The sequence below is a fragment of the Saccopteryx bilineata genome, chromosome 1, assembly GCF_036850765.1.
Source record: "Saccopteryx bilineata isolate mSacBil1 chromosome 1, mSacBil1_pri_phased_curated, whole genome shotgun sequence".
In the NCBI taxonomy this organism is placed as follows: domain Eukaryota; kingdom Metazoa; phylum Chordata; class Mammalia; order Chiroptera; family Emballonuridae; genus Saccopteryx; species Saccopteryx bilineata.
Window position 1 is genome coordinate 5,881,129 of NC_089490.1, and position 27,963 is coordinate 5,909,091.

At 52.2% G+C, this 27,963-nt stretch overlaps 1 protein-coding gene and 3 non-coding genes across 4 annotated transcripts; 2 read left to right on the forward strand and 2 right to left on the reverse strand.

The window, feature by feature from the left end:
• Positions 1-73: 73 nt before the first annotated feature.
• TRNAQ-CUG (transfer RNA glutamine (anticodon CUG)) lies at positions 74-145 on the reverse strand. Its single transcript has one exon. It is a non-coding gene; the product is annotated as a tRNA-Gln (tRNA).
• A 4,206-nt stretch (positions 146-4,351) lies between these two features.
• Positions 4,352-4,424, forward strand: TRNAM-CAU (transfer RNA methionine (anticodon CAU)). Its single transcript has one exon. It is a non-coding gene; the product is annotated as a tRNA-Met (tRNA).
• Positions 4,425-5,662: 1,238 nt separating this feature from the next.
• On the forward strand, positions 5,663-5,734 carry TRNAE-CUC (transfer RNA glutamic acid (anticodon CUC)). The gene has a single exon. It is a non-coding gene; the product is annotated as a tRNA-Glu (tRNA).
• A 4,856-nt stretch (positions 5,735-10,590) lies between these two features.
• Positions 10,591-27,963, reverse strand: ZNF311 (zinc finger protein 311). The gene is given in 11 exon segments (XM_066232416.1): positions 10,591-10,821; positions 10,823-10,987; positions 10,989-11,305; positions 11,308-12,051; positions 16,145-16,249; positions 16,824-16,910; positions 16,913-17,017; positions 17,228-17,321; positions 25,720-25,888; positions 26,151-26,213; positions 27,627-27,963. Coding segments are annotated over 9 exon segments (1,998 nt in total). The 5' UTR covers positions 25,870-25,888; positions 26,151-26,213; positions 27,627-27,963.

Below are 27,963 nucleotides of genomic sequence, written 5' to 3' on the forward strand. Positions count from 1 at the left end.
CCCCTCTCTCTCTCTCCCGTTCTGGTGGCTCCTGATGACCGCGTGCTGCTGCTCAGTGGCGTAAAAAAGGGGAAGGTTCCACCGAGATTTGAACTCGGATCGCTGGATTCAGAGTCCAGAGTGCTAACCATTACACCATGGAACCCCCTTGGCTAGGGCCTCTTTCATAGTATCCTACCATCTATTTCCTTCCAGTCTTTTCGTTCTTTTAACACATGAGATCTATAAAACATAATTGAAAAGAAATGCTGCTTTAAAGTTCTGCCTCTTCTTTCTAATTGATTTTTTTTTTCATTTACAGGAGCGTTTTTGTTTGTTTGTTTGTTTTTAATGAATCTGCGGTTTCCAGGCGCAGGACGAAGGGAAACTCCGACACCAGGGAGGCGGGAGGGAGGGAGGGAGGCGGTGTCCTCGGGAGGTGTTCCCCGGCCTCCTGTCCAGGTTTCTTTCCTGAGATTGTTACAGGCAGGGCGGGTCCTCCTGGTCCCAAGAATAATGTTATTTTGGACAGTTTTGATTTTGCCTTCATTTCCCACCCAATTTGGAAGGGCAAATTGGGATTTTAATAGAAGGAAGGGAGGAAAGGAGGGAGGGAGGGAGGGAGGGTTAATGAAGACCCCGTGGGGGAGCCCAGCGTTAGGCTTTTTTTTTTTTTTTTTTGAAGGTGTCTTTCTTTTTCCTGCACTCCATAGGCTGAATCTGACTTTTCCTTTTTCTTTCCAGGTCCCAGATCTCAGGCGGACACAGCAGGGTAAACAACAACCTAGACGGAACCACTTTAAAATGGAGCTGGGGGTCTGCCATCCCAGAGGAAACGCCTCCCATGTCTTTTCCTCAAACCTCTGGAATGTTCAAACAGAGGGAAAAATTACTTTTGCACTGGGCCTAAGCCACCTCCCGTGCCACAAACAAACAAACAAGCAACTGTCTGCAAGGAGAACACGAAAGCAATTATTGTGACTGCATGGCTGATGACCACTGGACTGAAAATTAGACACATTGTTTAGAATTAGCGTCGCTATGTTACGTTTTCTGCACCAGTAGAGATAGATGCCTTCCTTCTGTGGATGTCACTGTCCCCTGGTGCCTTCTCATGACCACCGTTGCCTTTCTCTCCTAATCGGAGCCCTGTGGGGGCTGCTGCCGGAGTCAGTGCTGGTTGCCTTTTATTTTTAGGTTGGCACATGGCCCCGTGAGTAGGTGTTCTCAGGGTGGATGACCGACCGGAAGAGGAGGTCACAGTGCTGGGCATAGCCATTTATTTTCCTAAATCCCAACTCTCTTACGCTAACGTGATTATTTACCTAAGTACCTGTAAGAATAACAAATGACGAGATGACGCATGAAGCATAGCTGGAAGAAACACTCAGGTATTGATTACTACTATAGTCAACCTAAACATGGGCCGTGTGTTCTCCAGGTATGTCTGGCAGTCTCCCAAGGCTGAACCGCTAAGAAGTCCCTGACTCACTCTCGGGCATTCTTCCTTTCATTGTATTTCCAACCAAGCGAGGGGCCTGTCACGAACTAGCTGCTCAGTAAGTATGGGTTGAAGTGGATATGCCTTTTGGGAGGTTAGGAGGAAAGCAGGGAAATTAAAAGACTTTGGGCCAGGTGACTATCAAGTCCCCTAAGTGTCCGTCCCTGTCCTCCACGCCCACAGACTCCCCGTTCTATCTTCACGAATCTCCCAGCCTTAAAAGGCGTTCTCTCAGACTCAGCTGAATCGTGGACCAAGTCTTTTCTCTCCAGCACAAGTGGTATACTTTTTATTCCATTAGCCACAACTTTTTTCTTAAAAAAAAAAAAAAAAAAAAAAGCAAAAGCCTGACCTGTGGTGGTGCAGTGGATCAAGTGTTGACCTGGAAATGTTGAGGTCGCCGGTTCGAAACCCTGGGCTTGCCTAGTCAAGGCACATATGGGAGTTGATGCTTCCTGCCCCTCCCCCCTTCTCTCTCTCTTCTCTCTCTCTCTCTCCCTCTCTCTCTCCTTTCTAAAATGAATAAATAAAATTAAAAAAAGAAAAGAAAGAAAATAAAAGAGAAAAGAAAATAAAGAAGAAAAAAATGTTCACTGGTTTAGAGCACACCCAACCCATAATTAATGTTTAGGTTAACTTCAAAAGACCCGCACTATTCAAGTATTGGCTTTAAGCTGCTCTCTGAGGATAGGCAGGAGGGACGTCATTTTCCAACCTCTGTACATTCACTCCCACTCCTCGCCCCCCCTCCAGGAAAGGAGGGTGGTAAAGACCTGGAAAGCAGGGCAGATGGGCATGGGTTGGTTTGTTTACTCTTGAGACTGGAGTCCATCCGGTTGTACCTTTTCACTGGAATTACCTATGGTTGGCTATAGGTAACAAATGTTGCAAGATAAATGCAAAAAAAGCCCCAAAACACCGCTAAGAGGAATGAGCAGAGGAAGAGATAACGGGGTTCCACCACCCAGAAGCCATCTGTCTCTGGTCATCTGAGCAAGGATGGTTTGCAGTCACCAGGTACCAGGGCTGAATCTAAAAAAGAGAAAACCAGTGGGCTGTAATCGGCAGCCCAGAACCAAATTCCAGCGGCGTGTCCTATAGAAAGAAAGGGGCTTCAGAACACACGGTCCTCCCCGAAACTGGAGGATCACTGGTCTTCCTGGCTCCTCCGCTCGGAACACCCTGCACACTTCACCAATTAGAAAGACATTCTTCCATGGGCTTCTTCATCGACACTTACCACAGATATTTATTCAGTTTTTATGATGTGGGGAAGCGAGAGAATCATGTCTGTGTATCTGGCAAAGCTTGTGAGGCCTGGAGAAAAGTAGACGATGACATAAACATTTCCAAAAGTTACAGTGAATGCTAAGCGATCGGCTGATTGATAACAGAGCACACCAACGCACACCACACCCCGGGGAAGACCCAGTTAAGAGTACTGAGCAAGGCCTGCTGGCATTCTCCTTTGCTCTATTTATCAGACTTTCATTTTTAAAATGCATAAATTAGTGACTCCACGCATTCGACTTATGAAACAAATATCCACTCATTCTAACAACGCGAACTTAAGTGTCTCAAGTAAAGTGTATAATCTCCCTCTTTTCTCTCCTCTGACACATTGCTGGGAACAATTGAAGTGTGTCCTATACACTTATTGTCCTGCTACTGTTTGGTAACATTCTTTATTCTAGTAGGGTGCCCTCTACAGTTCAATCTCATTCTCTGCAGTAGAAGTTGGGGGCCATTACGCATCTAATGTCTTTCCTCTTAGGAGGGCAAGGGGCCCTTTCTCTCGTTCCTCTCCATATCCTCACGGCCTAATTGTAATTCTAGAGGGAGAGATCAAGGAAAGCTCCCAGGAGGAAGCAACTTCCAAGCTGGGACCCAGGAGACGGGAAGCGAACCGCTAGGAGCGGACAGAGGGAGATGGGCAGCTGTTCATGCGCTCATCGTTTATTGAATCACGCGATAGGTCAGGACTGCTCTATCGACGGACTGAGCACCTGGCACACAGTGGGCACTGAGGAAACTGTTTTTTTAAATACACGAATGGCTTAATTGAAGGTCTGCTATATATTAGCTACTTCCGGGTGGTGAAAATACAATGAGGAAGGGAGTAAAATATTAACTTTTTGTTCATTTAAATAATTAATTGGAGGCTGACCGTGGGTGGGCGACTGTTCTGGACACGGTGAGTAGGGGTGTGATCGCTGACCTCTGGGAAAGCAGGGGTGGGAGGAGCCTTTGAGAACTGCCCACATGGGAAATAAAAAAGGGGCGTCATCTATTCTACTGAGTCCGGTGAAGCAGAGGAAGGGGTGTGTGGTAGTGGTGGGGTTCGAAACCTCGGCCCCGGAGAGACCGGCGCCCTCATCAAGGGCCTTAGACCACCCGGCCACGCTGCCCACCGCAGGGGGCCCCCTGACCCGCACTTCCCCGGAACCGGACGTCGCTCTTCCCGGTCCTGTCTCTTCTCTTCCACCTGCCCGTTCGCCTTTTCCGCAGCGCTGCCCTCTCCCACCCCCAGGACAGCCCGAGAGCCCCCGCGGGACCGCGGACCCGGGCGCGCGCCCCGCACGGGGACACCGCAGGTGGCACGGCAGGAGGCTCCTGCCCCGTGGGTCACCAACTCGGGGAAAAGGGGGTCGTAGAGACCGAGAGCCCCCCGTGGACACTGGGGACTACTGGTAGGGAGCCTCCGGACATGAGCGGCAAGCAAGGCCGGGTGCCGCTGAGGGGCAGCGGTCGATCACCGGGGACAGTTTCAACCAGCGCCACCTGCATGCAGAACTCGGCGACTCGGGACACGTAGATTGCGTCTTCTCGGCGTCACATTGGTCAATATTCACGAAATGCGACTAGGCAGTGGCCTCCTTAGCGCAGTAGGCAGCGCGTCAGTCTCATAATCTGAAGGTCCTGAGTTCGAGCCTCAGAGGGGGCACTGTTGTTTTCTTTTTACTTCAAAGAAAATCAAATGGAGTTAACAAAAAGAACAGCTATTTTTTTTTAATTCTCAGTTTAATTTATAAATAATCTCTAAATTATCTATTTGAGTGGTGGTGAATTATGCTGTTTCTATCTCTCTGCTTGTCTGACTCTCTTTGTACTCATAGGAGAGAGAGAGCTTGTTGAAACAAAATGTAAAATCGTGACTTGAACAAGGTCAGAAGGTCTTTTGGGGGATTGAGTCCTTGAACCCTCACCCCCTTACACTAATAAACTAAGCTCATTTGCCCACCCCACCCCCTAAAAAAGAACAGCTATTTCTTCTAAATCCGAGGAAATCACTTTCATGAGACGTTCCAGGAAATTTTCTGTTTAACCCAACTATGTCACGTTTCATTACAAAATAGTGATTTTTTCATTAAGAATGAAATATTCCACGGGCCTCCCAGGGTTTAGGCAGGCTGTGTTCTCACGCTGGCTGCACAGAGAGAGGGCGCGGAGCACACCCGCCCATACACACCTCAGCCCTGGCTCTCCTGGGGCGGTGGTTGCAAAGGGAAAAAAAAAAATTTTTAAATATTCCAGAATTTTTCCGTTTTTAAAAAATACCAGTTGTAGATTGAGCTAGGAGATTTTTCAGATGCCTTTGCGATATGCTGGTCAATTGTCTTAGTTTCAAACAAACAAACAAAACCCCCAGGAAACAAACATCCGCGTGATTAAACACGCCCGTGGACAGCGAGGAGGGAAGGCAGGCTCGCACTGGGTATGTGAGAGTCCAGGATGCTGTGCCGTCATTTTGATTAGTTACTGTTTGTTTACCTTTGCCATTGCCCCGCGAGAGCTTACCGCGGATCGCTAAAGACGTCCTACAAGAAAAAGACAAAAAAAATTTTCCCTCTTGTCTCGTTGTCATTGGACGTCTTTTCCTGCTTTCGGCGCCGTGGACGAGACGCCCGAGTCCTCCAGACCGTGGGGTGCGAGGAGCAAGCGGAGAGACGGGCCGGGAAGGTGTAAGAAGCGACGTGCAGAGTCGGGATGAGCACGGAACCCAAACGGAAATGGACCAGACTGAGAGTTAATAGCCCGACGGTGTCGGCTCTGCGGCCCGGCGGAAACGAACCCGGTTCTGCACGATTAGCAGCTGGGCGGGGGTCGGGAGGAAGGGGGAACCCTGGCTGCGTAGATGGAGCGCTTGGTTGGTAAAGCTTTTCCTACAGCCTCCTCTCAACCTCCCTGGTGGTCTAGTGGTTAGGATTCGGCGCTCTCACCGCCGCGGCCCGGGTTCGATTCCCGGTCAGGGAAAGGTCGCTTTTTTTCCCCCCCTCTTTTTCACGGGAAAGGAGAAACAAGCGCAAAGTAAACCGCGTACGAGTTACCTTCCCGTTTTCACAGGAAACGTGCGGGGCTTTAGAGACTCGGCGCCGGTTCTGGTGTCCCCGGTGCAGAACCGGGAGCCACGCTCTCGATCACGTGCAGAGTCCGGTCGGAGCTCCCGCCCCGGCGCGGCGCTGCTGTCGGTGGTTTTAAGAGTTTTAACTCGTTCCTGGGCGGCGTCTGCCGCGAGCGGGCCGGTTTGCAGACCGACTGATGGACGTCAGGAGTCGCTGGAGATGAGCGGACACGACGGGAAGGCCGTGATTGCAGACGCGAGAAGTCGGCAGTCTTTCCCAGGTGATTGATGTGTCAGCCTGGTGGGGTGCCCGAGTTTCTGCTCCCCGAGCCGCTGGGATTCTGAAACGCCCCCCTCCCCGCCCCCCGGGTTCTCTCGCGTCCCCGTCCCCGCTGAGCTGACGTCATCAGCGCCCCCACCTGCACCCCCGAGAAAGTGGCTGCTTGAGATCGAGCAGACCCGGCTTCTCTCCTGACTCCACGAGGTTGGGGCGCTCTGTGCCCACTGGCTTCTGACAGGACTGCTCCGCCAATCTCGTTCCTGGGTTTGTATAAGTAACAGCCACAGATATACTTTTATTTTCTTGTCATCTCTCGTACAAGTTTGATGCACAAATGAGCTCTCCTCGAGCTTCCACATGAAAACCCTGTCCTACTTGACTGACCGGGAATGTGATGGTTTCATGATCGTGGTAAATGAAGCGGAACTCCTTCTCTGATAAATTGAACATCCCCTCCCCCCCCATATAAATTCATAAACCCCCAAACCTCTCTGAGCTGGGGCACACTTATTGTCATCTTGCTAGCACTCTGAGCTAGTAAACGTTAACACACGTTACATCACTTTGTCTTTGTCTAAGAAATTCTGCGTTGACATAGATGTAAGCATAAAAGGGGTAGTTTGTCAAATTATTGTATACACTGTGTCGTGCGGCTCAATGCTCACAGGAAACCAACCCTCTAGGCCCGTGGCTAGGGCTTCCTCCACACTGTCCTCTTCTCATGAGGTCATGATTTGGCTCCTCTACACGTAGCAAAAACCCTTCATTTCCTTTCCACATCTCTGATTTTAGGAAGTAGTCTAGGTGGGACCCCCAACTCTATCCAAAGGTTTTTGTTTGCTTGTTTGTTTTTTTTAACTTTCCACATAAAGCTAATTGGAATAGAAACAAGAGACTCCCCTTTGAAAGCTATGTGACTTTATTCCTTCTTCTGTTATGTTCCGTCTGAGAAAAAAAAAACCCAAACCCTAATCTGTATTTTGGAACAGGAGACTCTGTTCTCTCAACTCAAAGAGAAGATGGCAAAAATACGACAAAACTGAAATCCATATAAAGACACGTGGAAGAAGGGAGAATGCAAATGGATGTGGGGAAAAAAGGACAACAGTCAGGGTCATCAAATCATCTGTGACTTAAAGGCCAGTGTAGGTTTGCACACTAGTTACACTGGTCCCTGTGGAAGATGAAAAGTGAGCAAGACACAATCATCTCTCTCAACACCCCTACACTCCGGTGTTCTCGTCTGTGAACAGGAATGCACATATTTATTGCATGAAATCTCCCAGGAGTGAATGGAGGAATGTACAAAAGTGCTTGGTGATGCCCCATGTTCTTACTGTTACCATCATTGTTACTGTTGTGGCACTTCTGTTGGGTGGAGACACATTGTGAACAAGTTTTCTATTGGTGGAAGGATTAATGTGCTAGAATGGAGTGTGGAAAATGCAGTGGGGAGTGTGTGTATATGTGAGAGAGACTGCTAACTATTCCTAGTAGTCAAATGCTCTCATTTTCCCTGGAGAACTTCCTCCAAGTCCCGCCCTGCTCCACCTGCGACTGGTGGCTGAGGTCAGAAGCATTGGCGACCTCTGCCTCCTTCCTCTGCTGTAAAGTCTGTTTCTTGGATTCCATATCTTCACACACACACCCCTTAATTTTACTTATTTGTTTGGGTGGAGTTTATGATAAAATATACATGTGAGGAAAAAATTTTTGAGACTTTCCATGTCTTTAAAATATCATCTGGCCCTGGCTGGTTGGCTCACTGGTAGTGTCAGCCCTGTGTGTGGACGTCTGGGGTTGATTCCTGGTCAGGGCACACAGAAGTGCCCATCTGCTTCTCCCCCCCTCCCCCTCTCACTTCTCTCTCTTCCTGCAGCCATGGCTCTATTGGAGTGAGTTCACCCCGAGCACTGAGGATGGCTCCATGGCCTCTGCCTCAGGCCCTAAGAAGAGATCGGTTGCTGCCCTGGCCGGTTGGCTCAGTGGTAGAGCGTCAGCCTGGCATGCAGGAGTCCCGGGTTCGATTCCCGGCCAGGGCACACAGAAGTGCCCATCTGCTTCTCCACCCCTCCCCCTCTCCTTCCTCTCTCTCTCTCTCTCTCTTTTTCCCTCATGCAGCCAAGGCTCCATTGGAGCAAAGATGGCCCAGGCGCTGAGGATGGCTCCATGGCCTCTGCCTCAGGCACTAGAATGGCTCTGGATGCAACAGAGCGACGCCCCAGAGGGGCAGAGCATCGCCCCCTGGTGGGCTTGCTGGGTGGACCCAGTCTGGGCACATGCAGGAGTTTGTCTCTCTGCCTCCCTGCCTCTTACTGAATAATAAAAAAAATTTAATTTTACCTTACACTTTGATGACCATTTGATTAGCTATACATAGAAATTTAAGTTTAAAAAGTTTCCTTCAGGTTTTAAAGGCACCGTTCCATTTTCTATCATCTCAAAATACTATTTTTGAGTACTCTGATTCTACTGTACTTACCTGTCCTTTGTATCTGATCTTTTTTTCTGTCTCAAAACTGTGGGAATCTTTCCACAGTATTTTGCAATTTTTCACTGAAGTGTTTTTTTGTTGTTTGTTTTGTTTTAAATTCAGTGAGGAGGAAGGCAGAGAGACAGACTCCCACGGGCACCTCGACAGGGATCATCTTATAAAACACCTTTGAGAAGTGCTGGGTGAACCACTGCTTACTCCAGACAGGGAACTTAAAACTAAATCTGATTCTCCATTATGGTCATTATATTAATTAAGCTGATACACATTTGCACCCTTTTCTAGATTTTCTATTTCACTTTAACAGGCTTATGTACATGGGCATCTATTTTAATTGTCTGCGGTAAGGTCCTGTGACATTTGAAAGAGAAAGGATGGAGACACTCAAAAGACTTAAAAAGATGGTATAAATTTATTAGTACATTTGGAAGAGCATCTCCTGTTATGCAAACAGACACAGCACATGTTTAAGAAAAGAGCACCCTGAAGAGGTTCCGATGTATTTAGAGCAAGGGGGGCGGGCCCCACGCCCTTCCCTGTGCACACGGCTACCTGAGCAGTGTCTGGCCGACGTCCACTTTCTGGGATTCTCAAATCTGCTCTTGCCCGGCCTTTCTCCCTCGAATCTCAGCAACGCTGCTACCATATGGGACTCATATGGAGAAGTACCATTCGGGCTTTAAGTTAAAAGCAAACAAGACCTTGTTAAAAAGGACCAATATTTATCCGTGAAAGAAATGTTCTGCATTGAATGGACGCATAGCTTCACACCTGAGGTGGGGCAGCACCCAGGGGTTGCCCAGGGAAGGCTGGGGAGCCGGGCAGCTGGGCAGCACTCACTGAGTGACCCTGAGCAGGACTCTTGATCTCTCTCTATGCTTCCATTTCCTCATCCCGTAGGGGTGGTGTATAAACTAAATGAGCTACAATTGTAAAGACTCCATCTATCTATCTATCTATCTATCTATCTATCCATCCATCTATCAATAGAGAAGAGAGAGTGAAACAAGAGAGGGAGGGAGGGAGAGAGAAACATCTATTTGCTGTTCCAGTTATTTGTGTATCATTGGTAGATCCTCGTACGTGCCCTGACTGGGGCTCGAACCTGCAACCTTGGGTCATTGAGAAGATGGTATAACCATCCGAACGATCCTACCAGAACGCTGTAAAGCCTTCAGAGCAGTGGCTGGCATGTAGCAAGCAATAATGGGCATTTGATATTATTATTTTTGACAGATAAACCTTGGAAGTGAATGTGTGCACTGAAGAAACACTGCGTAGGAAGGTCAAGGACAAAGGCTTTGGGAATCTCACAGTCAGGGGTCAGGGATCAGGAAGAACCCACACAGGAGACAAGAACAACCCATCAAAGGAGAAAATGTAAGAAAAAAAAACAAAAACTAAACAAAAAACCCTGACCTGTGGTGGCGCACTGGATAAAGTGTGGACCTGGAACGCTGAGGTCACCAGTTCAAAACCCTGGGCTTGCCTGGTGAAGGCACATGTGGGAATTGATGCTTCCTGTTCCTCCCCCTTCTGTCTCTCCCTCCTCTCTTTAAAATGTATAAATAAGTCTGACCAGGTGGTGGTGCAGTGGATAGAGCGTCGGACTGGGATGCGGAGGACCCAGGTTCGAGACCCCGAGGTCGCCAGCTTGAGCATGGGCTCATCTGGCTTGAGCAAAAACTGACCAGCTTGGACCCAGGGTCGCTGGCTTTAGCAAGGGGTTACTCAGTCTGCTGAAGGCCCGCAGTCAAGGCACATATGAGAGAGCAATCAATGAACAACTAAGTCGCAACGCGCAACGAAAAACTAATGATTGATGCTTCTCATCTGTCTCCATTCCTGTCTGTCTGTCCCTGTCTATCCCTCTGACTCTCTGTCTCTGTAAAAAAATAAATAAATAAATAAAATGAATAAAATAAAATGAAAGAAAAAAGAAAGTGTAAATACCAGAGTCATCACTCTCAGGTGTTGGCGGCCAAAACTCTTGACTAATAGAAACAGTTACTGGATGGAGGAACTCCCAAGTGTGCGGCCCCCCGGGCTCCGTGCTTCCTTCTCTTGTGGCCGGCAAGGTCGGAGCTCACTTGGAAGGCTTTCCCGCACTGCTCACACTCGTAGGGTTTCTCCCCGGTGTGCACCCGCCGGTGCCCCACGAGCGCCGAGCACTGCCGGAAGGCCGTGCCACAGTCCCAGCAGGTGTAGGGCTTCTCGCCCGTGTGTGTGGACCCTCTCGTGCTGCCTCAGCACCGACCGGTGGCGGAAGGCCCGCCCGCACGCCTCACACCCGTACGGCTTCTCTTCCCCGTGGGTTCTCCGATGACGGGTCAGGTTAGACTTCCCCCGGAAGGCCCTCCCACACTCGGCACACGCGTACGGTCTCTCTCCCGGTCTCTCCCGTGTGGACTCGCTGGTGGATGGCGAGGCCGTGCCGGTCCCGGAAAGCTTTCCCGCAGTGCGCGCAGCGGCAGGGCTGCTCCCCGGCGTGTCCTCGCGCAGCTCTGCGTGCACGGTTGTGACGAAAGGCTTTCCCGCACTCCCGCCACGGGTAAGGCTTCCCTTCTGTGGGAATCCGCGCATGCCTGCTGCGCTCCGCCCTCCTGCGAAAGGTTTCTCCACCCCCAGGGCGCCCGTGGGGCCTGTCCCGAGCGTGGGCTCTCCTGTGCTTGCGCAGGTCGGAGCTCCCGCTGAAGGCCCTCGCACACGCCCGCACGCGTGAGGCCGCTCCCCAGTGTGGATCCGCGTGTGTTTGGTGAGGTCGGAGCTCCCGCTGAAGGCCTTCCCGCAGGCCCCGCACGCGTAGGGCCTCTCCCCGGTGCGAGTCCTGGCGTGGACGGAGAGGGAGTGCTTCCACTGGAAGGCCTTCCCACAGACAGCGCACCCGTGAGGCTTCCCCCTCCCGTGGGCGTTTTGGTGCCGGCAGAGGGCCGACCTGCTGCTGAAGGCCTTCCCGCACTGGGCACAGGGAAAGGGCCTCTTCCCCGTGTGGGTTATCCGGTGCACGCAAAGCTGACCTTGGGTCTTGAACGCTTTGGCACACTCGCTGCACGCGTAGGGCTTCTCGCCGGAGTGAACTCGCTAGTGGACACGCAGGTCGGAATGCCAACGGAAGGATTGGCCACACTGGGCACACTCGTTGGGTTTCTGTTCTTTAAGAACTCCGTTATATGGAGCCTGTTCTGAGTTTGGATTGAAGTGTTTCCTGAGTCCCTTCTGGTTCTTTCTCTTCTCGACGGTCAAGTTCTCACAGCTTTCTTTCCCTTCTCTCAGTTTCTCACTGGTCGGCATTTCCCGCTGGTTCTCAAATTTCACATCGCGAACACACACTTCCCTAACGTCAGGATCCTGGCAGAAAACGTTTAGGAGACTTTTACATTTTACCCAGCAGATTTTTCCATTTTCAAAACCCTTCGGCTCCGAACTTGCCTTCTTCTCAGGCCACATCCTGTCAGCTATGTAAACAAGAAAACAAAAGCGTCAGCTGCTCAGTGGAGGGACCACAGCGAGGCCGGGCAGTGTGGCTGACACCAGGTCAAGCTGTGGGGAGAGGAAATGACCTGTCCGGGCAGGAGAACACCGACATTACGCAAAGGCCAGGACGGGTGGACATGATGAAAAGCACTAAGATATTTCACACTCAGTGACTTCATAAAAGCCTTTACAAATTCTCCTAGTTTAGTGAATGGTGGCTCCACACACCGTCACCTACAACCGGGAGCTGGACACCATCTCTAACTCCTGCTCAGACTTATTCAGCGAGCACTTCACACCTCCCACCCGTGCAGCGCGCCACGGAGGGATGCTGGAGAGCCCGCGCAGTCCCCGCCTAAGGATGTTCGCTGCACCCCGAGTGGGCCCTAGAGAGCCGTATTTCGGGGGTGGAACGCTGCCCATCTGGGTACGAGGTCCGATACGGGCAGCACCGAGCCTAAGGCAGGCCAGACCCTCTCTTCTTGGGTTTGGACTCGTGATGTGAGAGCCAGTCAGGCCAGGTTCTGAGGACCGTGGCTCTTCAGCACTCCAACCTGAGTCGGTGGGGGTGGCGTGGGCGGGACCGGAAGGGGATGTTCGCGGACCAGAGCAGAGGTCCAGCTGCGGGAAAGGGTAGTAACGCTGAGCCACAGAGCAGCAGAGCAGACGGCGGCACTGCAGCCCTCCTTGAACCAGTGTATACCTGCCCTTCGGTCCGTGGTAAATTCTTGTTCTTTCGCTTAAACAAGCTCGAGTTAATTTCTATTGTTGGAAACCCAAGAGTCCAAATCAGTCTCTTCTATCTCCTCCCTCCGGCCTTTCCTCTTCATTCTCCCCCATGTCCTTCAGTCTGCTTCCCCTCTAGCCCACCCTTCACACCGCCTCCAGATTACTCTTCCAAAACAAACCAATCCAATCGTGTCATTCTCTAGTTAAAATACTCCCGTGGCACTCAGCTCACCAGACAGAAAAGGAGGAAAGCAAACAGCCACGAGCCCCAGCTCTGGAGTGAGGCTGCCTGGTTCAAACCTTAGCTCAGAAACTCAGCTGTGCACACGTAGGGGGAGGACACAGTTCTGCCTGTGCCTCCCTTGCTTTATCTGTAAAATGGAGACTACCATGATAGACTACCACAATTACATGTCAGTGTATGTAAAGCACTTACAACACTAAAGTACCTAATCCCTCCATTATTATAAGAATAATGTTCAGCCTGACCAGGCGGTGGCACAGTGGATAGAGTGTCGAATTGGGATGCAGAGGACCCAGGTTCGAGACCCCAAGGTCACCAGCTTGAGCGTGGGCTCATCTGGTTTGAGCAAAAGCTCACCAGCTTGGACCCAAGGTCGCTGGCTCGAGCAAGGGGTTACTCGGTCTGCTGAAGGCCTGCGGTCAAGGCACATATGAGAAAGCAATCAATGAACAACTAAGGTGTTGCAACGAAAAATTAATGATTGATGTTTCTCATCTCTCTCTGCATTCTTGTCTGTCTGTTCCTGTCTATCCCTCTCTCTGACTCTGTCTCTGTAAAAAAAATAATAATAATAATGTTCAGGCCCTGGCCAATTGGCTCAGTGGGTAGAGCATTGGCCCAGCGTGTGGAAGTCTTGGGTTCGATTCCCTGTCAGGGCACAGAGAAGAAGCACCCATCTGCTTTTCCACCCCTCCCCCTCACCTCTCTGTCTCTCTCTTCCCCTCCCACAGCCAAGGCTCCATTGGAGCAAAGTTGGTCCGGGCGCTGAGGATGGCTCCATGGCCTCTGCCTCAGGCGCTAGAATGGCTCCAGTTGCCACGGAGCAACACCCCAGATGGGCAGAGCCCCTGGTAGGCGTGCCAGGTAGATCCCTGTCAGGCACATGCGGGAGTCTGTCTGACTGCCTCCTCACTTCTCACTTCAGAAATATTTAGCCTGACCTGTGGTGGCGCTGTGGATCAAGCACCGACCTGGAACGCTGAGGTTGGCGGTTCAAAACCCTGGGCTTGCTGGGTCAAGGCACATATGGGAGTTGATGCTTCCTGCTCCTTCTCCCATTCTCTCTCTCTCTCTCTCTCTCCTCTAAAATAAATAAATAAAAATAATTTTAAAAAAATACAAAAAAACAAAAAGACCATGTTCAAGGTTGGCAGTTCATACAAACTCCAGTCCCGATCCTGCACTGGCTGCGGCTCCTGTAGGTTCCCTACCGGCCGCCCCACGGCCTTGCTCTGGTCAGCCTGCACCGCTCAGTCCACGGCCCCTGGCTCCTCACAGGACACGCCCCTGCCCTGATGCCCCGCCCCTAAGCGAGCTCACTCACCTCACCTAGCTCAGCGCAGCTGTCGTTCCTCTGCGGTCCTCTGAGACGTGTCCCCCATGTCTGCACATCCCCGCACACACCTCCTCCACGCATCCACACGGCACTCGGCACGCGCACACAGTCCCTTACCTACTTACCTGCCTCCCTAGAGAGTAAGGGCTGGAGGGCTGGGCCGCGTCTTACCTGACTCTATGTCACCAGCACCTGCACGGCGCCTGGTGGACGGCGGGTGTGCGCCCTGCACGGCGCCCGGTGGACGGCGGGTGTGCGCCCTGCACGGCGCCCGGTGGACGGCGGGTGTGCGCCCTGCACGGCGCCCGGTGGACTGCGGGTGTGCGCCCTGCACGGCACCCGGTGGACTGTGGGTGTGTGTTGTACGCGAGGGAGGGAGGAAAAGAGGGTCTGTGACAGGGTAGCTGCCATTGTCCTTTAAACAAAGGACTTTTTTTTTTTTTTTACAGAGACAGAGTCAGAGAGAGGGATAGACAGACAGACAGGAACAAAGAGAAATGAGAAGCACCAATCATCAGTTTTTCGTTGGGACACCTTAGTTGTTCATTGATTGCTTTCTCATATGTGCCTTGACCGTGGGCCTTCATCAGACCAAGTGACCCCTTGCTCAAGCCAGCGACCTTGGCTCCAAACTGGTGAGCTTTGCTCAAACAAGATGAACCCAAGCTCAAGCTGGCGACCTCGGGGTCTCAAACCTGGGTCCTCTGCATCCCAGTCCAATGCTCTATCCACTGCGCCACTGCCTGGTCAGGCAACAATTTCTTTTTAAAGGACAAATGTAGCAAATAGTTTGAGTCAAGAACTGAAAATCTCTCAGGACCAACTACAAGAGGGGAGACCCAGAGAGCTTAGTGAAGAGGCAGCTTTGTGGGGAGAGATGAGTTTGACTCATCTGTGATGTGCCGCTTTGCAGATGACAGTGGTTGATCCAAATAACACCCAGCAGTTAGAACATGAGCCTGCCGCCCAGGAAAGAGGTAAAGGTTAGACCCACAACGTGGCAGGTATCTGCATCAGAGCTAAGAGCCGATGGCATGAGAAAAACTAGTGTCACATGAGAGAATGGAGAGAGGCCAGGGTCCCAGGCCCAGGACTGAAACGGGGAGGTCCTGAAAGAAAAACGAAGGCAGAAAAGCAATGTTCTCCCACCGCCAGAGGGACTGACACAGAGAGAGGAGATGAGTTCTTTGGGGGCTTTTTTTTTTTTTTTTTTTTTGAGGACCAAATTGCAAAAAGCCTATTGGGTTACAAAGAACCAATTAGATAATCACAGAATAATTACCCAAATAGTCTGTTGTTTGTTTTCTCTTCCTTCAAAGTTCTGTAAGGAGCTTCCTCTGCGCACTCAGGATGGGTGACCCCACTTAGAACACTGTAACCCAGGGGTCCCCAAACTTTTTACACAGGGGGCCAGTTCACCGTCCCTCAGACCGTTGGAGGGCCGGACTACAAAAAAAAACTATGAACAAATCCCTATGCACACTGCACATATCTTATTTTAAAGTAAAAAAACAAAACGGGAAGAAATACAATATTTAAAATAACAAACAAGTAAATTTAAATCAACAAACTGACCAGTATTTCAATGGGAACTATGTTCCTCCACTGACCACCAATGAAAGAGGTGCCCCTTCCAGAAGTGCAGCGGGGGTCAGATAAATGGCCTCAGGGGGCCGCATGTGGCCCACGGGGCCATAGTTTGGGGACCCCTGCTGTAACCAGTCTGTCTCGGAACACAGAAGGGGCGGAGCTCCCGCCCACTCACCTGGGTGGAAGAGGCTCAGGAACTCCGTGCCCTGGGGGTCCTCAGCACAGGGCTCCGCCCCTCGCTCCAGGTGGGAGATTAAAGGAGGCTTAGGCAACGGGAATCCTGGACGAGGGAAGGAGAGAGACAGTGTGTGAAGCGAGACGGAACTGTCGGAACACCTGCCTTGACCCCCCTGTCTGAATACGGAAACGGGGGAGAAACACCCATTTGCACAGAGAAAAGGGCTCATTCAGGGGCCTCAGAACATGTCAACAAACAAGTTTTCGGACGTTCTCGGAAAAGTCTCATTCCAAAGGGCAAAGGAGATTCTGGGAAACAGTATTGGTTGTATTCCCCCCGCTTTCTTTAGGGGGCAGGAGTCTGGGCCGGGAGGCTCTGTGTAGTTTTGGGCCAGCAGGAATGAGTTCACGACCAGGACCTGAACACAAAGATCCAGGGACAACAGGAGCTACGTGTCTCCTCTCCCCCCGGACAGAGTCCCATCCCAAAGACCTGGACAACAGCAGCTGGTCAGCCCGAGAGGCCCCTCCACACTCTGATTCTGGGAGAAGAGCCTCACGATGAAGAATGAGGGCTCTGACGTTCAATGTGATAGCCCATTTACATCAATAAATAAAAGAGATTTTGAAACAAGGGAGGGAAACAGCACTAATCCAAGAACAGGGGAAGTCCTTACCAAGTGACACCACGATCCCGTAACTTTCCAACATCACATCCTTGTGGAGGTGCCTCTGCGCGTGGGCCAGGCACTGCCACTCCCGCTGCTGAAGTTCACAGCCACGTTCTCCAACGTCACTGGCTCCCGAAACAGGGTGGTCACGCTGTCCTGCAGAAAAACCCTAAGTGCCCTCAGGAGACAGGCAGAAGGGGCTCTAGGAAACAAGAGGCTGGTGCTGGTTGGTATGTATCTGAGGATGAGGTGAAGAGAGCATAGACTTTCGATAGCAAAAAGTAACAAAAAAGAAATGACCCATAAATGGTTTTGTCATCCAACCAAGCGTTGTGGGAGCTGCACAGACAAGGAACGCGGTGACATGAAAGCCGTGTGTGGGCAGGAAGGACGGAGGGGGCTCGGCTTACTTGCCTGGCTCATCAGCGTGACATGTACTCCTGGCAGGCAGGCTTCCCTGGCTTCCGACTTTGGCAAAGAGGGTATCCTGAAGAGCGGGCAGAGCTGAGAGAAGAGAAAAAAGCTGGAGTCAATTTGGCACAGGGTTCATGAAACCGGCCTTCATCCGCTCTTCCCCGAACATTATGGCTTCTGCAGCTCTGACCCCGGGGCCATGTCTGCTGTCTGCTGCGCTCCAGGTCCCCGCCTCCCATCGCTCTGGTCTCCGTCTGCTGCGCTCCAGGACCCCGCTCTCCATCGCTCTGGTCTGCGTCTGCTGCGCTCCAGGCCCCCGCCCTCCATCGCTCTGGTCTCCGTCTGCTGCGCTCCAGGACCCCGCCCTCCATCGCTCTGGTCTGCGTCTGCTGCACTCCAGGACCCCGCCCCCCATCGCTCAGGTCTGCGTCTGCTGCGCTCCAGGACCCCGCCCTCCATCGCTCTGGTCTGCGTCTGCTGCGCTCCAGGACCCCGCCCTCCATCGCTCAGGTCTGCGTCTGCTGCGCTCCAGGACCCGGCCCCCCATCACTCTGGTCTGCGCCTGCTGCGCTCCAGGACCCGGCCCCCCATCGCTCTGGTCTGCGTCTGCTGCGCTCCAGGACCCGGCCCCCCATCGCTCTGGTCTGCGTCTGCTGCGCTCCAGGACCCGGCCCCCCATCGCTCAGGTCTGCGTCTGCTGCGCTCCAGGACCCGGCCCCCCATCGCTCTGGTCTCCCTCTGCTGCGCTCCAGGACCCCGCCCCCCATCGCTCAGGTCTGCGTCTGCTGCGCTCCAGGACCCGGCCCCCCATCGCTCTGGTCTGCGTCTGCTGCGCTCCAGGACCCGGCCCCCCATCGCTCTGGTCTGCGTCTGCTGCGCTCCAGGACCCGGCCCCCCATCGCTCTGGTCTCCCTCTGCTGCGCTCCAGGACCCCGCCTCCCATCGCTCAGGTCTGCGTCAGCTGCGCTCCAGGACCCCGCGTCTCATCGCTCTGGTCTCGGTCTGCTGCGCTCCAGGACCCCGCCCTCCATCGCTCTGGTCTGCATCTGCTGCGCTCCAGGACCCCGCTCTCCATCGCTCTGGTCTCCGTCTGCTGCACTCCAGGCCCCCGCCCTCCATCGCTCTGGTCTGCGTCTGCTGCGCTCCAGGACCCGGCCCCCCATCGCTCTGGTCTCCCTCTGCTGCGCTCCAGGACCCCGCCTCCCATCGCTCAGGTCTGCGTCAGCTGCGCTCCAGGACCCCGCTCTCCATCGCTCTGGTCTCCGTCTGCTGCACTCCAGGCCCCCGCCCTCCATCGCTCTGGTCTGCATCTGCTGCGCTCCAGGACCCCGCTCTCCATCGCTCTGGTCTGGGTCTGCTGCGCTCCAGGACCCCGACCTGAGTCCATCGCTCTGGTCTCTGTCTGCTGCGCTCCAGGACTCCGCCCCCCATCGCTCTGGTCTGCGTCTGCTGCGCTCCAGGACCCCGCCCCCCATCGCTCTGGTCTGCGTCTGCTGCGCTCCAGGACCCCGCCCCCCATCGCTCTGGTCTCCGTCTGCTGCGCTCCAGGACCACGCCCTCCGTCGCTCTGGTCTCCGTCCGCTGCGCTCCAGGACCCCGCCCTCCGTCACTCTGGTCTCCGTCTGCTGCGCTCCAGGACCCAGCCCTCCGTCGCTCTGGTCTCTGTCTGCTGCGCTCCAGGACCACGCCCTCCGTCGCTCTGGTCTCCGTCCGCTGCGCTCCAGGACCCCGCCCTCCGTCACTCTGGTCTCCGTCTACTGCGCTCCAGGACCCCGTTCTCCATCGCTCTGGTCTCCGTCTGCTGTGCTCCAGGGCCCCGCCCTCCATCGCTCTGGTCTCCCTTTCCAGTTTGGGGATGAGCCCTGGCCAGCTGCCAAGCCCACTGGAAGTGCGAGCTCCCTCTCTCCCACCTACTACATGTCTCTGTCTGGTCCATCTTCACCCTAGAATAACCTCACCCTACCCAAAATGCCCAAATCACTGACTTCCAGTTTCTATGGTAACAGGTTTCCCTGCATTGCAACGTTTAAGTCATTTCCTCCAGAAAGACTTGGTGTGGGGGCACGGGGAAAAGAAAGGGCGGTGTGGAACAGAACATCCAGGATGAGCCTACATCTCATTTCCTTAGGTGACTTCATGGCTGGTCTATCTTCATTTAGAAAAAATGTTTTCCTTGTTCTTATTAGAGAAGAATTGAGTCTTCTTCCTATTCCCCAGTCTTAGCCATCCTCCACCTATCAATCAGTACAGTACACACAGGGTTTTAAAGTGCAGAAGAAACTTTCTCAGAGTGTACACGTGTCTGGTAGGGTCCGTACAGACTGGGCAAGACGCACAGTTTTGTGTCACTAACAGTGGGAGCCACTCAGCCCTGCAGGCCAGCTGCCAGCTCCCCTCTCTGGGCGTTATGTCTATAGAGACGTGTCTTTCTCCACCGTTCACCACAAGTCCCCAAATCCAAGCATGAACGACTTCTTTCCGGTCTGAAGACAGCAACAGGGTCAGTCATCTACTGGTAAGACTCTAGAATCACGTCTTGGCTGCAACTTTACCAAAACCCCAATTTAGGAGCAAACTGGCTTCTCCCCACATAAATTCCCCAAGATTATCCAGTGTTTTCCAATTGCCAGTCCGAGGACCGGTCTGCCAGAAATTCTGTGCCATTCCGCAAAAGTCAACTGCCCTGATGTTGTATGAAGAATATCAACCCAATGATCTTCCTGACCAGGTGGATACAGTGTCAGACTGGGATGCAGAGGACCCAGGTTCGAGACCCTGAAGTTGCCGGCTTGAGTGCGAGCTCACCAGTTTGAGCGTGGCATCACAGACATGACCCCATGGTCGCTGGCTTGAGCAAGGAGTCACTAGCCCCCTCACCACCACCCCTCATCAACGCACATATGAGAAAGCAGTCAATGAGCAACTAAGGAGCTACAATGAAGAACTGATGCTACTCGCCTGACCAGGCGGTGGTGCAGTGGATAGAGGGTTGGACTGGGATGTGGAGGACCCGGTTCGAGACCCAGCTTGAGCGCAGGCTCATCTGGTTTGAGCAAAAAGCTCACCAGCTTGGACCCAAGGTCGCTGGCTCGAGCAAGGGGTTACTCGGTCTGCTGAAGGCCCGCGGTCAAGGCACATGTGAGAAAGCAATCAATGAACAACTAAGGTGTCGCAACAAAATACTGATGATTGATGCTTCTCATCTCTCTCTGTTCCTGTCTGTCTGTCCCTATCTGTCCCTGTCACAAGAAAGAAAGAAAGAAATCCAATGATCTTAGTCAAATTTGCTTATGCCTGGAATGATTTCTGCCTTAGCAGTCCCTGAAATAATTCTATTTTTACTTGTCTCCATATGTTAGAAGGTCGAAAACCATTGGTAGGCTACTCTTAGCTCTTAACCAAAACCAGGCCTGTGTTTCAATCACTGTGAATTCCATAGTTTTTCCAGTGTCTTACTCTAAAAGCCCAATACTTTATAACTCTGTCTCAAAAAGTCCTAGACCCACCTGCAGGTCACAGAGCTCACAGAAGATACTGTTTTGCTCTGCAATGTCATATAATAGTTCTTTTCCTTATAACATCAACAAATATAACTATCCCAACTATTTTTTTAACCAACTTTTAAAAATATGTAGAAAAGTTGAAAAATTATACTATAAACATCCATATACGAACCACTTACATTCCACAATTAACATTTTGTAATATTTGCTTTATCACACATCTGTCCACCTAACTATCTCTTCTTCTGTCCATAAAAACCCTTTTTATTTCCGGTTGTCTTTCAAAGTGAGTTGAAGGCGTATCTCACCCCTGCGTGCTCCATCGCACACATCATTAACCAGTGTTCAGTCTCTGCTTACACTCCCGTTTTGGAGCAAATTACGTTCAGGACAACGCACAGTGTGCCGGCCCCGCTGGGTGACCCCTGCTGAGACACACACACCCTGACCTAACCCAGACTCCTCCACACACGGCCGGCTGGAGTCTCACCACATCCTCTTCACAAATTTGGAAAGTTCTGTCAACTTATAATAGTTACTTTTTTTTAAAATGTTCATTACATTAACAAATGGTATTAACAGTGGTGAAATACCATAACTGTTTTTTTAAATGTATTGATTTTTAGAGAGAGGAGAGAGAGAAGAGGGTGCGGGGAGGAGCGGGAAGCATCAACTTATAGTTGCTTCTTGTGTGTGCCTTGACCAGGCGAGCCCCGGGTTTCAAACCTGCGACCTCAGCATTCCAGGTCGACACTTTGTCCGGTGCGTCACCACAGGTCAGGTCATAGCCATTGTTAAGCGTGCAGTTTAACAGTGTTAAAGATTTTTCCGAATATTGGGTGGTAGATCAGAACTTAAAACTGTACACCAGAAACAACAACCTCTCACTTCTCTCTCCTCCCAGCACCTAGGAACCACTGTAGTGATTCTTAAGTATTATAATAAAATATAATTATATCATATCTTAGCTCCGGCATCAAAGCTGCATTTGACACTGAGGATGACTTCAGCAAGCCCACACCTTGCACAGATAAGGCTGCTGTCCATGTCTGACCTGGGATGACCCTGAGAATCACTGAGGTTCATTAAGCGGCCAGCTTAAAGTCACTCGCTCAGGAAATGAAACCTTAAACCAGTTAAGAAATGAGTAGACACAACAGTGAGAGGTATTATGCTGCTCCTGGCCTCCACGCAGGCCAGGGACAAGGCCTAGTTTCTGCCCTCAAATTAAAAATGACCTTGGGAGAAAGTTAGTTAACTTGGGCCGTCATAACAAAATACCACAGGCTGCGGTCAGACACCAGATTACTTCTCACAGCCCCGGGGGCTGGAAGACACCAGATTACTTCTCACAGCCCCGGGGGCTGGAAGACACCAGATTACTTCTCACAGCCCCGGAGGCTGGAAGACACCAGATTACTTCTCACAGCCCTGGGGGCTGGAAGACACCAGATTACTTCTCACAGCTCTGGGGGCTGGAAGACACCAGATTACTTCTCACAGCTCTGGGGGCTGGAAGACACCAGATTACTTCTCACAGCTCTGGAGGCTGGAAGACACCAGATTACTTCTCACAGCCCTGGAGGCTGGAAGACACCAGATTACTTCTCACAGCCCCGGGGGCTGGAAGACACCAGATTACTTCTCACAGCCCTGGAGGCTGGAAGACACCAGATTACTTCTCACAGCCCCGGGGGCTGGAAGACACCAGATTACTTCTCACAGCCCTGGAGGCTGGAAGACACCAGATTACTTCTCACAGCCCCGGGGGCTGGAAGACACCAGATTACTCCTCACAGCCCTGGAGGCTGGAAGACACCAGATTACTTCTCACAGCTCTGGCAGCTGGAAGACACCAGATTACTTCTCACAGCCCTGGAGGCTGGAAGACACCAGATTACTTCTCACAGCTCTGGAGGCTGGAAGACACCAGATTACTTCTCACAGCTCTGGGGGCTGGAACCAGAGACTGGGGCCAGCACGCTGGGGTCCGGCCGGGTTCAGAGCTCTCCTCCTGGCCCGCCTTTGCTCTTTGTTCTCAGTGAGCGGAAAGAGCACAAGCTCTGTCTCTCCCTCTTCTTACGAGGACACTCCTTCACCATGGGCTTCCCATCCTTACAGCTCCATCTAAACCTATTGTAATAACTTCTCAAAGGCCCACCTTTAAACATCATCATGTTGTGATTCAGGGATTCAACATACAAATTTTGATAGGACACAAACATCCAGTCCATAACAAAACTACTCATTAAAGCACTGTATAGAAATTATCTGGGACAAGATTAATTCCTTTATATTTTGTGTTAGGTAATTGTAAACTTTATTGTCCTGAAAATCACCTCTGGGCCTGACCAAACAATGGCGCAGTGGATAGAGCGTGGGACTGAGACGCGGAGGACCCAGGTTTAAAACCCTGAGGTCGCCAGCTTGAGCGCGGGTTCATCTGGCTTGAGCAAGGGGTCGCTTGCTCTGCTGTAGCCCCCGGTCAAGGCACATATGAGAAAGCAATCAGTGAACTAAGGAGTTGCAACGAAAAACTGATGCTTCTCATCTCTCTTCCTTCCTGTCTGTCCCTATCTGTTCCTCTCTGTCTCTCTCTGTTACCAAAAAATAAAAATTAAAAAAAAATCACCCCTGAGAAGATAATTCAAGATCTTTTGAGAGAAAGAGGTCTGGGAAACTCAGGTCAGATGGGAACCACAGAGTGCGTGTATTTTGCCTGACTGGTGGTGGTGCAGTGGATAGTTTCAACCTGGGATGCTGAGGTCACACACGTTTGAAACACCAAGGTCACCAGCTTGAGCAAAAGGTCACCGGCACCCTGGGCAAGGCACATACGAGAAGCAATCAATGAACAACTAAAGTGACGCAACTACAAGTTGATGCTTCTTCTCTCTCCCTTCCTGCTGTCTCTCACACACACAAAAAGAGTATAGATATTTTTACATTAAAAAATAAACAAACAGGCCCTGGCTGGTTGGCTCAGCGGTAGAGCGTCGGCCTGGCGTGCGGGGGACCCAGGTTCGATTCCCAGCCAGGGCACATAGGAGAAGCGCCCATCTGCTTCTCCACTCCCCCCTCCTTCCTCTCTGTCTCTCTCCTCCCCTCCCGCAGCCGAGGCTCCATTGGAGCAAAGATGGCCCGGGCGCTGGGGATGGCTCTGTGGCCTCTGCCCCAGGCGCTAGAGTGGCTCTGGTTGTGGCAGAGCGACCCCCCGGAGAGGCAGAGCATCGCCCCCTGGTGGGCAGAGCGTCGCCCCTGATGGGCGTGCCTGGTGGATCCCGGTCAGGCGCATGCGGGAGTCTGTCTGACTGTCTCTCCCCATTTCCAGCTTCAGAAAAATACAAAAAAAAAATAAATAAATAAACATCCAAATTAAGCAATGCAATATCCAATATTTTTCGCCACTTCTAAATTTATAAGTATGCTCTATAGCAGGGGTTGGGAACCTATGGCTCGCAAGCCTGATATGGCTCTGTTGATGGCTGCATCGGGCTCGCAGACAAATCTTTAATAAAAAAAATGTTAAAAATATAAAACATTCTCATGTATTATAATCCATTCATTTCCTACCGCTCATGTTCATGGTTGCGGGTGGCTGGAGCCAATCACAGCTGTCTTCTGGGACACCAAATTTTTATTGGATAATGCCTAACGTACACGGGTCGTTGTATGGCTCTGACAGAATTACATTTTAAAATATGTGGCGTTCATGGCTCTCTCAGCCAAAAAGCTTCCCGACCCCTGCTCTATAGTATTAATTTTCATTTATGATTCCTTGTACAATAGAAATTTCAGGATTTCTCCTCTGGAAGTTCTAACAATATACTTAGAAATGTACTTCTCTTTGTTCTCCTTTGCAGATAACATATACTAAAAAGCCTACTTCTGGGTGTCCAGGGACCTAGTCCTCTGCCCAAAGTCTATGCCATCCGCCTCATCTATGACTCCAGGCTGGCTGACCTGTCCTCCAGGCCCACCTTCCTCAGCCATGGCTATAAAATCTTACCTGCCTTGTTTCCCGTGCGCCACCCAGAGCACTTCTAAGTCCAGCATCACGTGTCCCCATCTGCCTTTACTGTGCTCAAAGTTTCATGACAAAATGTTTTGACACTGCTTTATCTTCTACTTCTCGGGCACCTATATTACAATTCTAAAACCTCAGGGTTCTAAAAAGGTATACAAGAATACAATTACATACTAAATTTTTTTTAAGTGTGAAGAGGAGAGATAGATAGACTTCTGCATGCACCCCGACCGGGATCCTCCTGGCAACCCCGTCTGGAGCTGATGCTGGAATCAACTGAGCTATCCTCGGTGCCTAGGGCCGATGCTCAGACCAATAAGCTATCCTCAGTGCCTGGCCAATACTATAACCAACTGAACCATTGGCTACAGAAGGGGAAAGGGGAGAGAAGGGGGGGAGGGAGAAAGAGAGAAGCAGATGGCTGCTTCTCCTGAGTGCCCTGACCAGAAATCCAACCTGGGACGTCCATACGCTAGGCTGACGCTCTATACACTGAACCAACTGGCCAGGGCCACACTGAAATTTTACATGAATAAAATTGTAGTTGGCTAGGAGTTACTGAGTTACACAAGTTTTAATGTGTAAACACACACATACACACACACACATACACACACACACATATGCATATATACGCCCATCTGCAAACCATCACATATATCAAATTGCACAGCTAAGTGACTAAATGCATTCAGTTTCTCTGATAAATTGCTTTCTTTGTAGAACCTTTTTAAAACAAATCTTTATTATTTCCAAATTTCATTTAAGATGAGGGCAGAAACTAAGTAATTTAGTTCCTCTCCATACTGATCCAAGCCTGGCATGGAAATAACAGAAGACTTTCTACAAATGCTCAATAACTGGCCAACTGCCGGTCCCCAGGAGCCCCCCCCCCCCGTTCTGTCATCCTTTCACTCCCAGCGGCTACGGCTCCTGCCTAAACACCCGTGTGCCTCACCTCCTCCCGCAGGAGAGGAACCAGGAGCCCAGGGCAGCTGGCTCGTGGTCCTGCGCCCTCCTCTGCCACCACAGCCTCGTGCAGGGCACAGAACGAACGCAGTGAAGTCCGGGAAAGGAGGAAAACGTGTGGGGAGCCGCAAGCAACCATGAAGTTCCGTCTGTGGAAACTGACTCCCAGAAATACCGAGGGGGGAGAGAAAATCAGGGACTCAGTCCTTGACATAATTATAAAACACTTTAAAAAAATGCTCTCCAGTTACTCCCTTTAACTAAAAAGCTTTAATGATCACCAGCCCATCCAGGAAAAATACCCACAAGGAGAAGTCTGCAGGGTCCATGGAGGCCCAGCCCCACTCCCACTGGTGTCCTGGACCCACTTCTCTCTCCTCCTCCTCGCGCTGTTCTGCAGACTGCACACACTCCTCTTACCTGCTCTGGTTTCTTTCTTCTCTGCTGGTTGGATCCAGTACCCAGAGTCAGTTATAGCTTTGTCTAAAGAGAAAAAAAAATAAAGTGACCCTGGTGAATGCCAGCCAGCCTCCTTCAGGGAACAGAAGCCACTCGTGACCCCCAGGGCGGCTGCGACCCGGCTTGCTATGTCAAACACCGCCCTGGAATCTGGGGGAACGGTTCATCAGCAGCATGAAGCTGGCTGTGAGCTCATGCCTTGTTTTCCTGCATATTCAACGAAGTGAAAGGAGAAAAGTGAGCACAGCAAAAATGAAGAATCACGGAGGACCGTGAGGTGAGGTGTCTACGGGAGATGAGGGAGCAGAGGAGGACACATCTGTTAATATATGCAGACTACACCCTCCAGTGCTACCGTCCTGCATCCTGGGCCAAAGCACCTTCACACACAGCCCGCCCGCGCGCATCACCGCGGGAGCCGCGTCTCAGGGGTCTCCCCGCTCCTGTCTTCTTAATACGACAGGGTGGTCCGCTTAAGACTCACGCGGAGGCCCTGGCCGGCTGGCCCAGTGGCAGAGCGTCAGCCGAGTGTGGGGAAGTCCTGGTCCGATTCCCAGGCAGGGGCACACAGGAGAAGCGCTCATGAGCTTCTCCACGCCTCCCCCTCTCACTTCTTCCACCCTCTTTCTCTCTTCTCCACCTGTAGCCATGGTTCTATCATGGTTCTATCGGAGCAACGCTCCGGGTGCTGAGGACGGCTCTACGGCCTCCGGCTGAGGCCGCTGTGTTGCCAAGCAACGGAGAACCGGCCCCTGCTGGGCAGAGCATCGTCCCCTGCTGGGCATGCCGGGTGGATCCCAGTCGGGCCCACGCGGGAGTGTCTCTCTCTGCCTCCCTGCTTCTCAGTGAATAAAAAGGAAAAAACAAAACAACAAAATTCAAGTTCGGTCAGTTTCTCTCTCTGCTAAAAACCCTCCCAAGGGGCTCCGTCTTCCTCGGAGCGAGCACGGGACGAGGCCCTCCGGAACGCCGCCATCCCGTGGAGCCCCCACCTGCCCGGCTCGCTCACAATAAAAGCTGCGCTCGAGGTGGTGGGGGGCGTGACCTCCCATGGGCGCGCGTGGCGGCGGGGCGTGACCTCCCAGCGGCGCGCGTGGCGGCGGGGCGTGGCCTCCTAGCGGCGCGCGTGGCGGCGGGGCGTGACCTCCCAGAGGCTCGCGTGGTGGCGGGGCGTGGCCTCCTAGCGGCGCGCGTGGCGGCGGGGCGTGACCTCCCAGCGGCGCGCGTGGCGGCGGGGCGTGGCCGTGCCCGCCTGTCACTCAACCCTCTGCTGTCACAGACCTCCTCTCCCTTCCGTCTGCGGGGCACCGGCACCCTCGGGGCAGCTACTCCGGCTCCCTTCACCCGTCTGCCTGCTTGTCTGTCCGTCACGTTGCCAAGGAGACCTCCTCCGCATCCCGCTCGTTCCCATGGCGACGCGCCTTCCCCCTTCTTCACAGTTCCTCCGGTTTTTTCTCATGGCCCCTACTGCTTTCCCTGATGGTGCCATAAACGTGCCCCGTATCCCCGGTCCACTGTCTGGGGCCGGTCGGTGCCGCCCGCCCTCCGACGCTGGCGCGGGGACTCTGCAGCGCAGAGGTTCGGCCCATCGCGCGCGCGCCGCCTGCGGGCGCGACCCCCGCGGGGCCCTCAGGGACCGCATGCGCGCACGCAGCCGGCAGGGAAGAACAAAAAAGAAGCAGGAGTGAGGGGCCGCGGGAGCCAGGGCGCGCACGGCGTCAGCTGGGAAAGGGACCGCCCTGCTGGAGGAACCCCGCTAGCCGCCGCCGCCGCC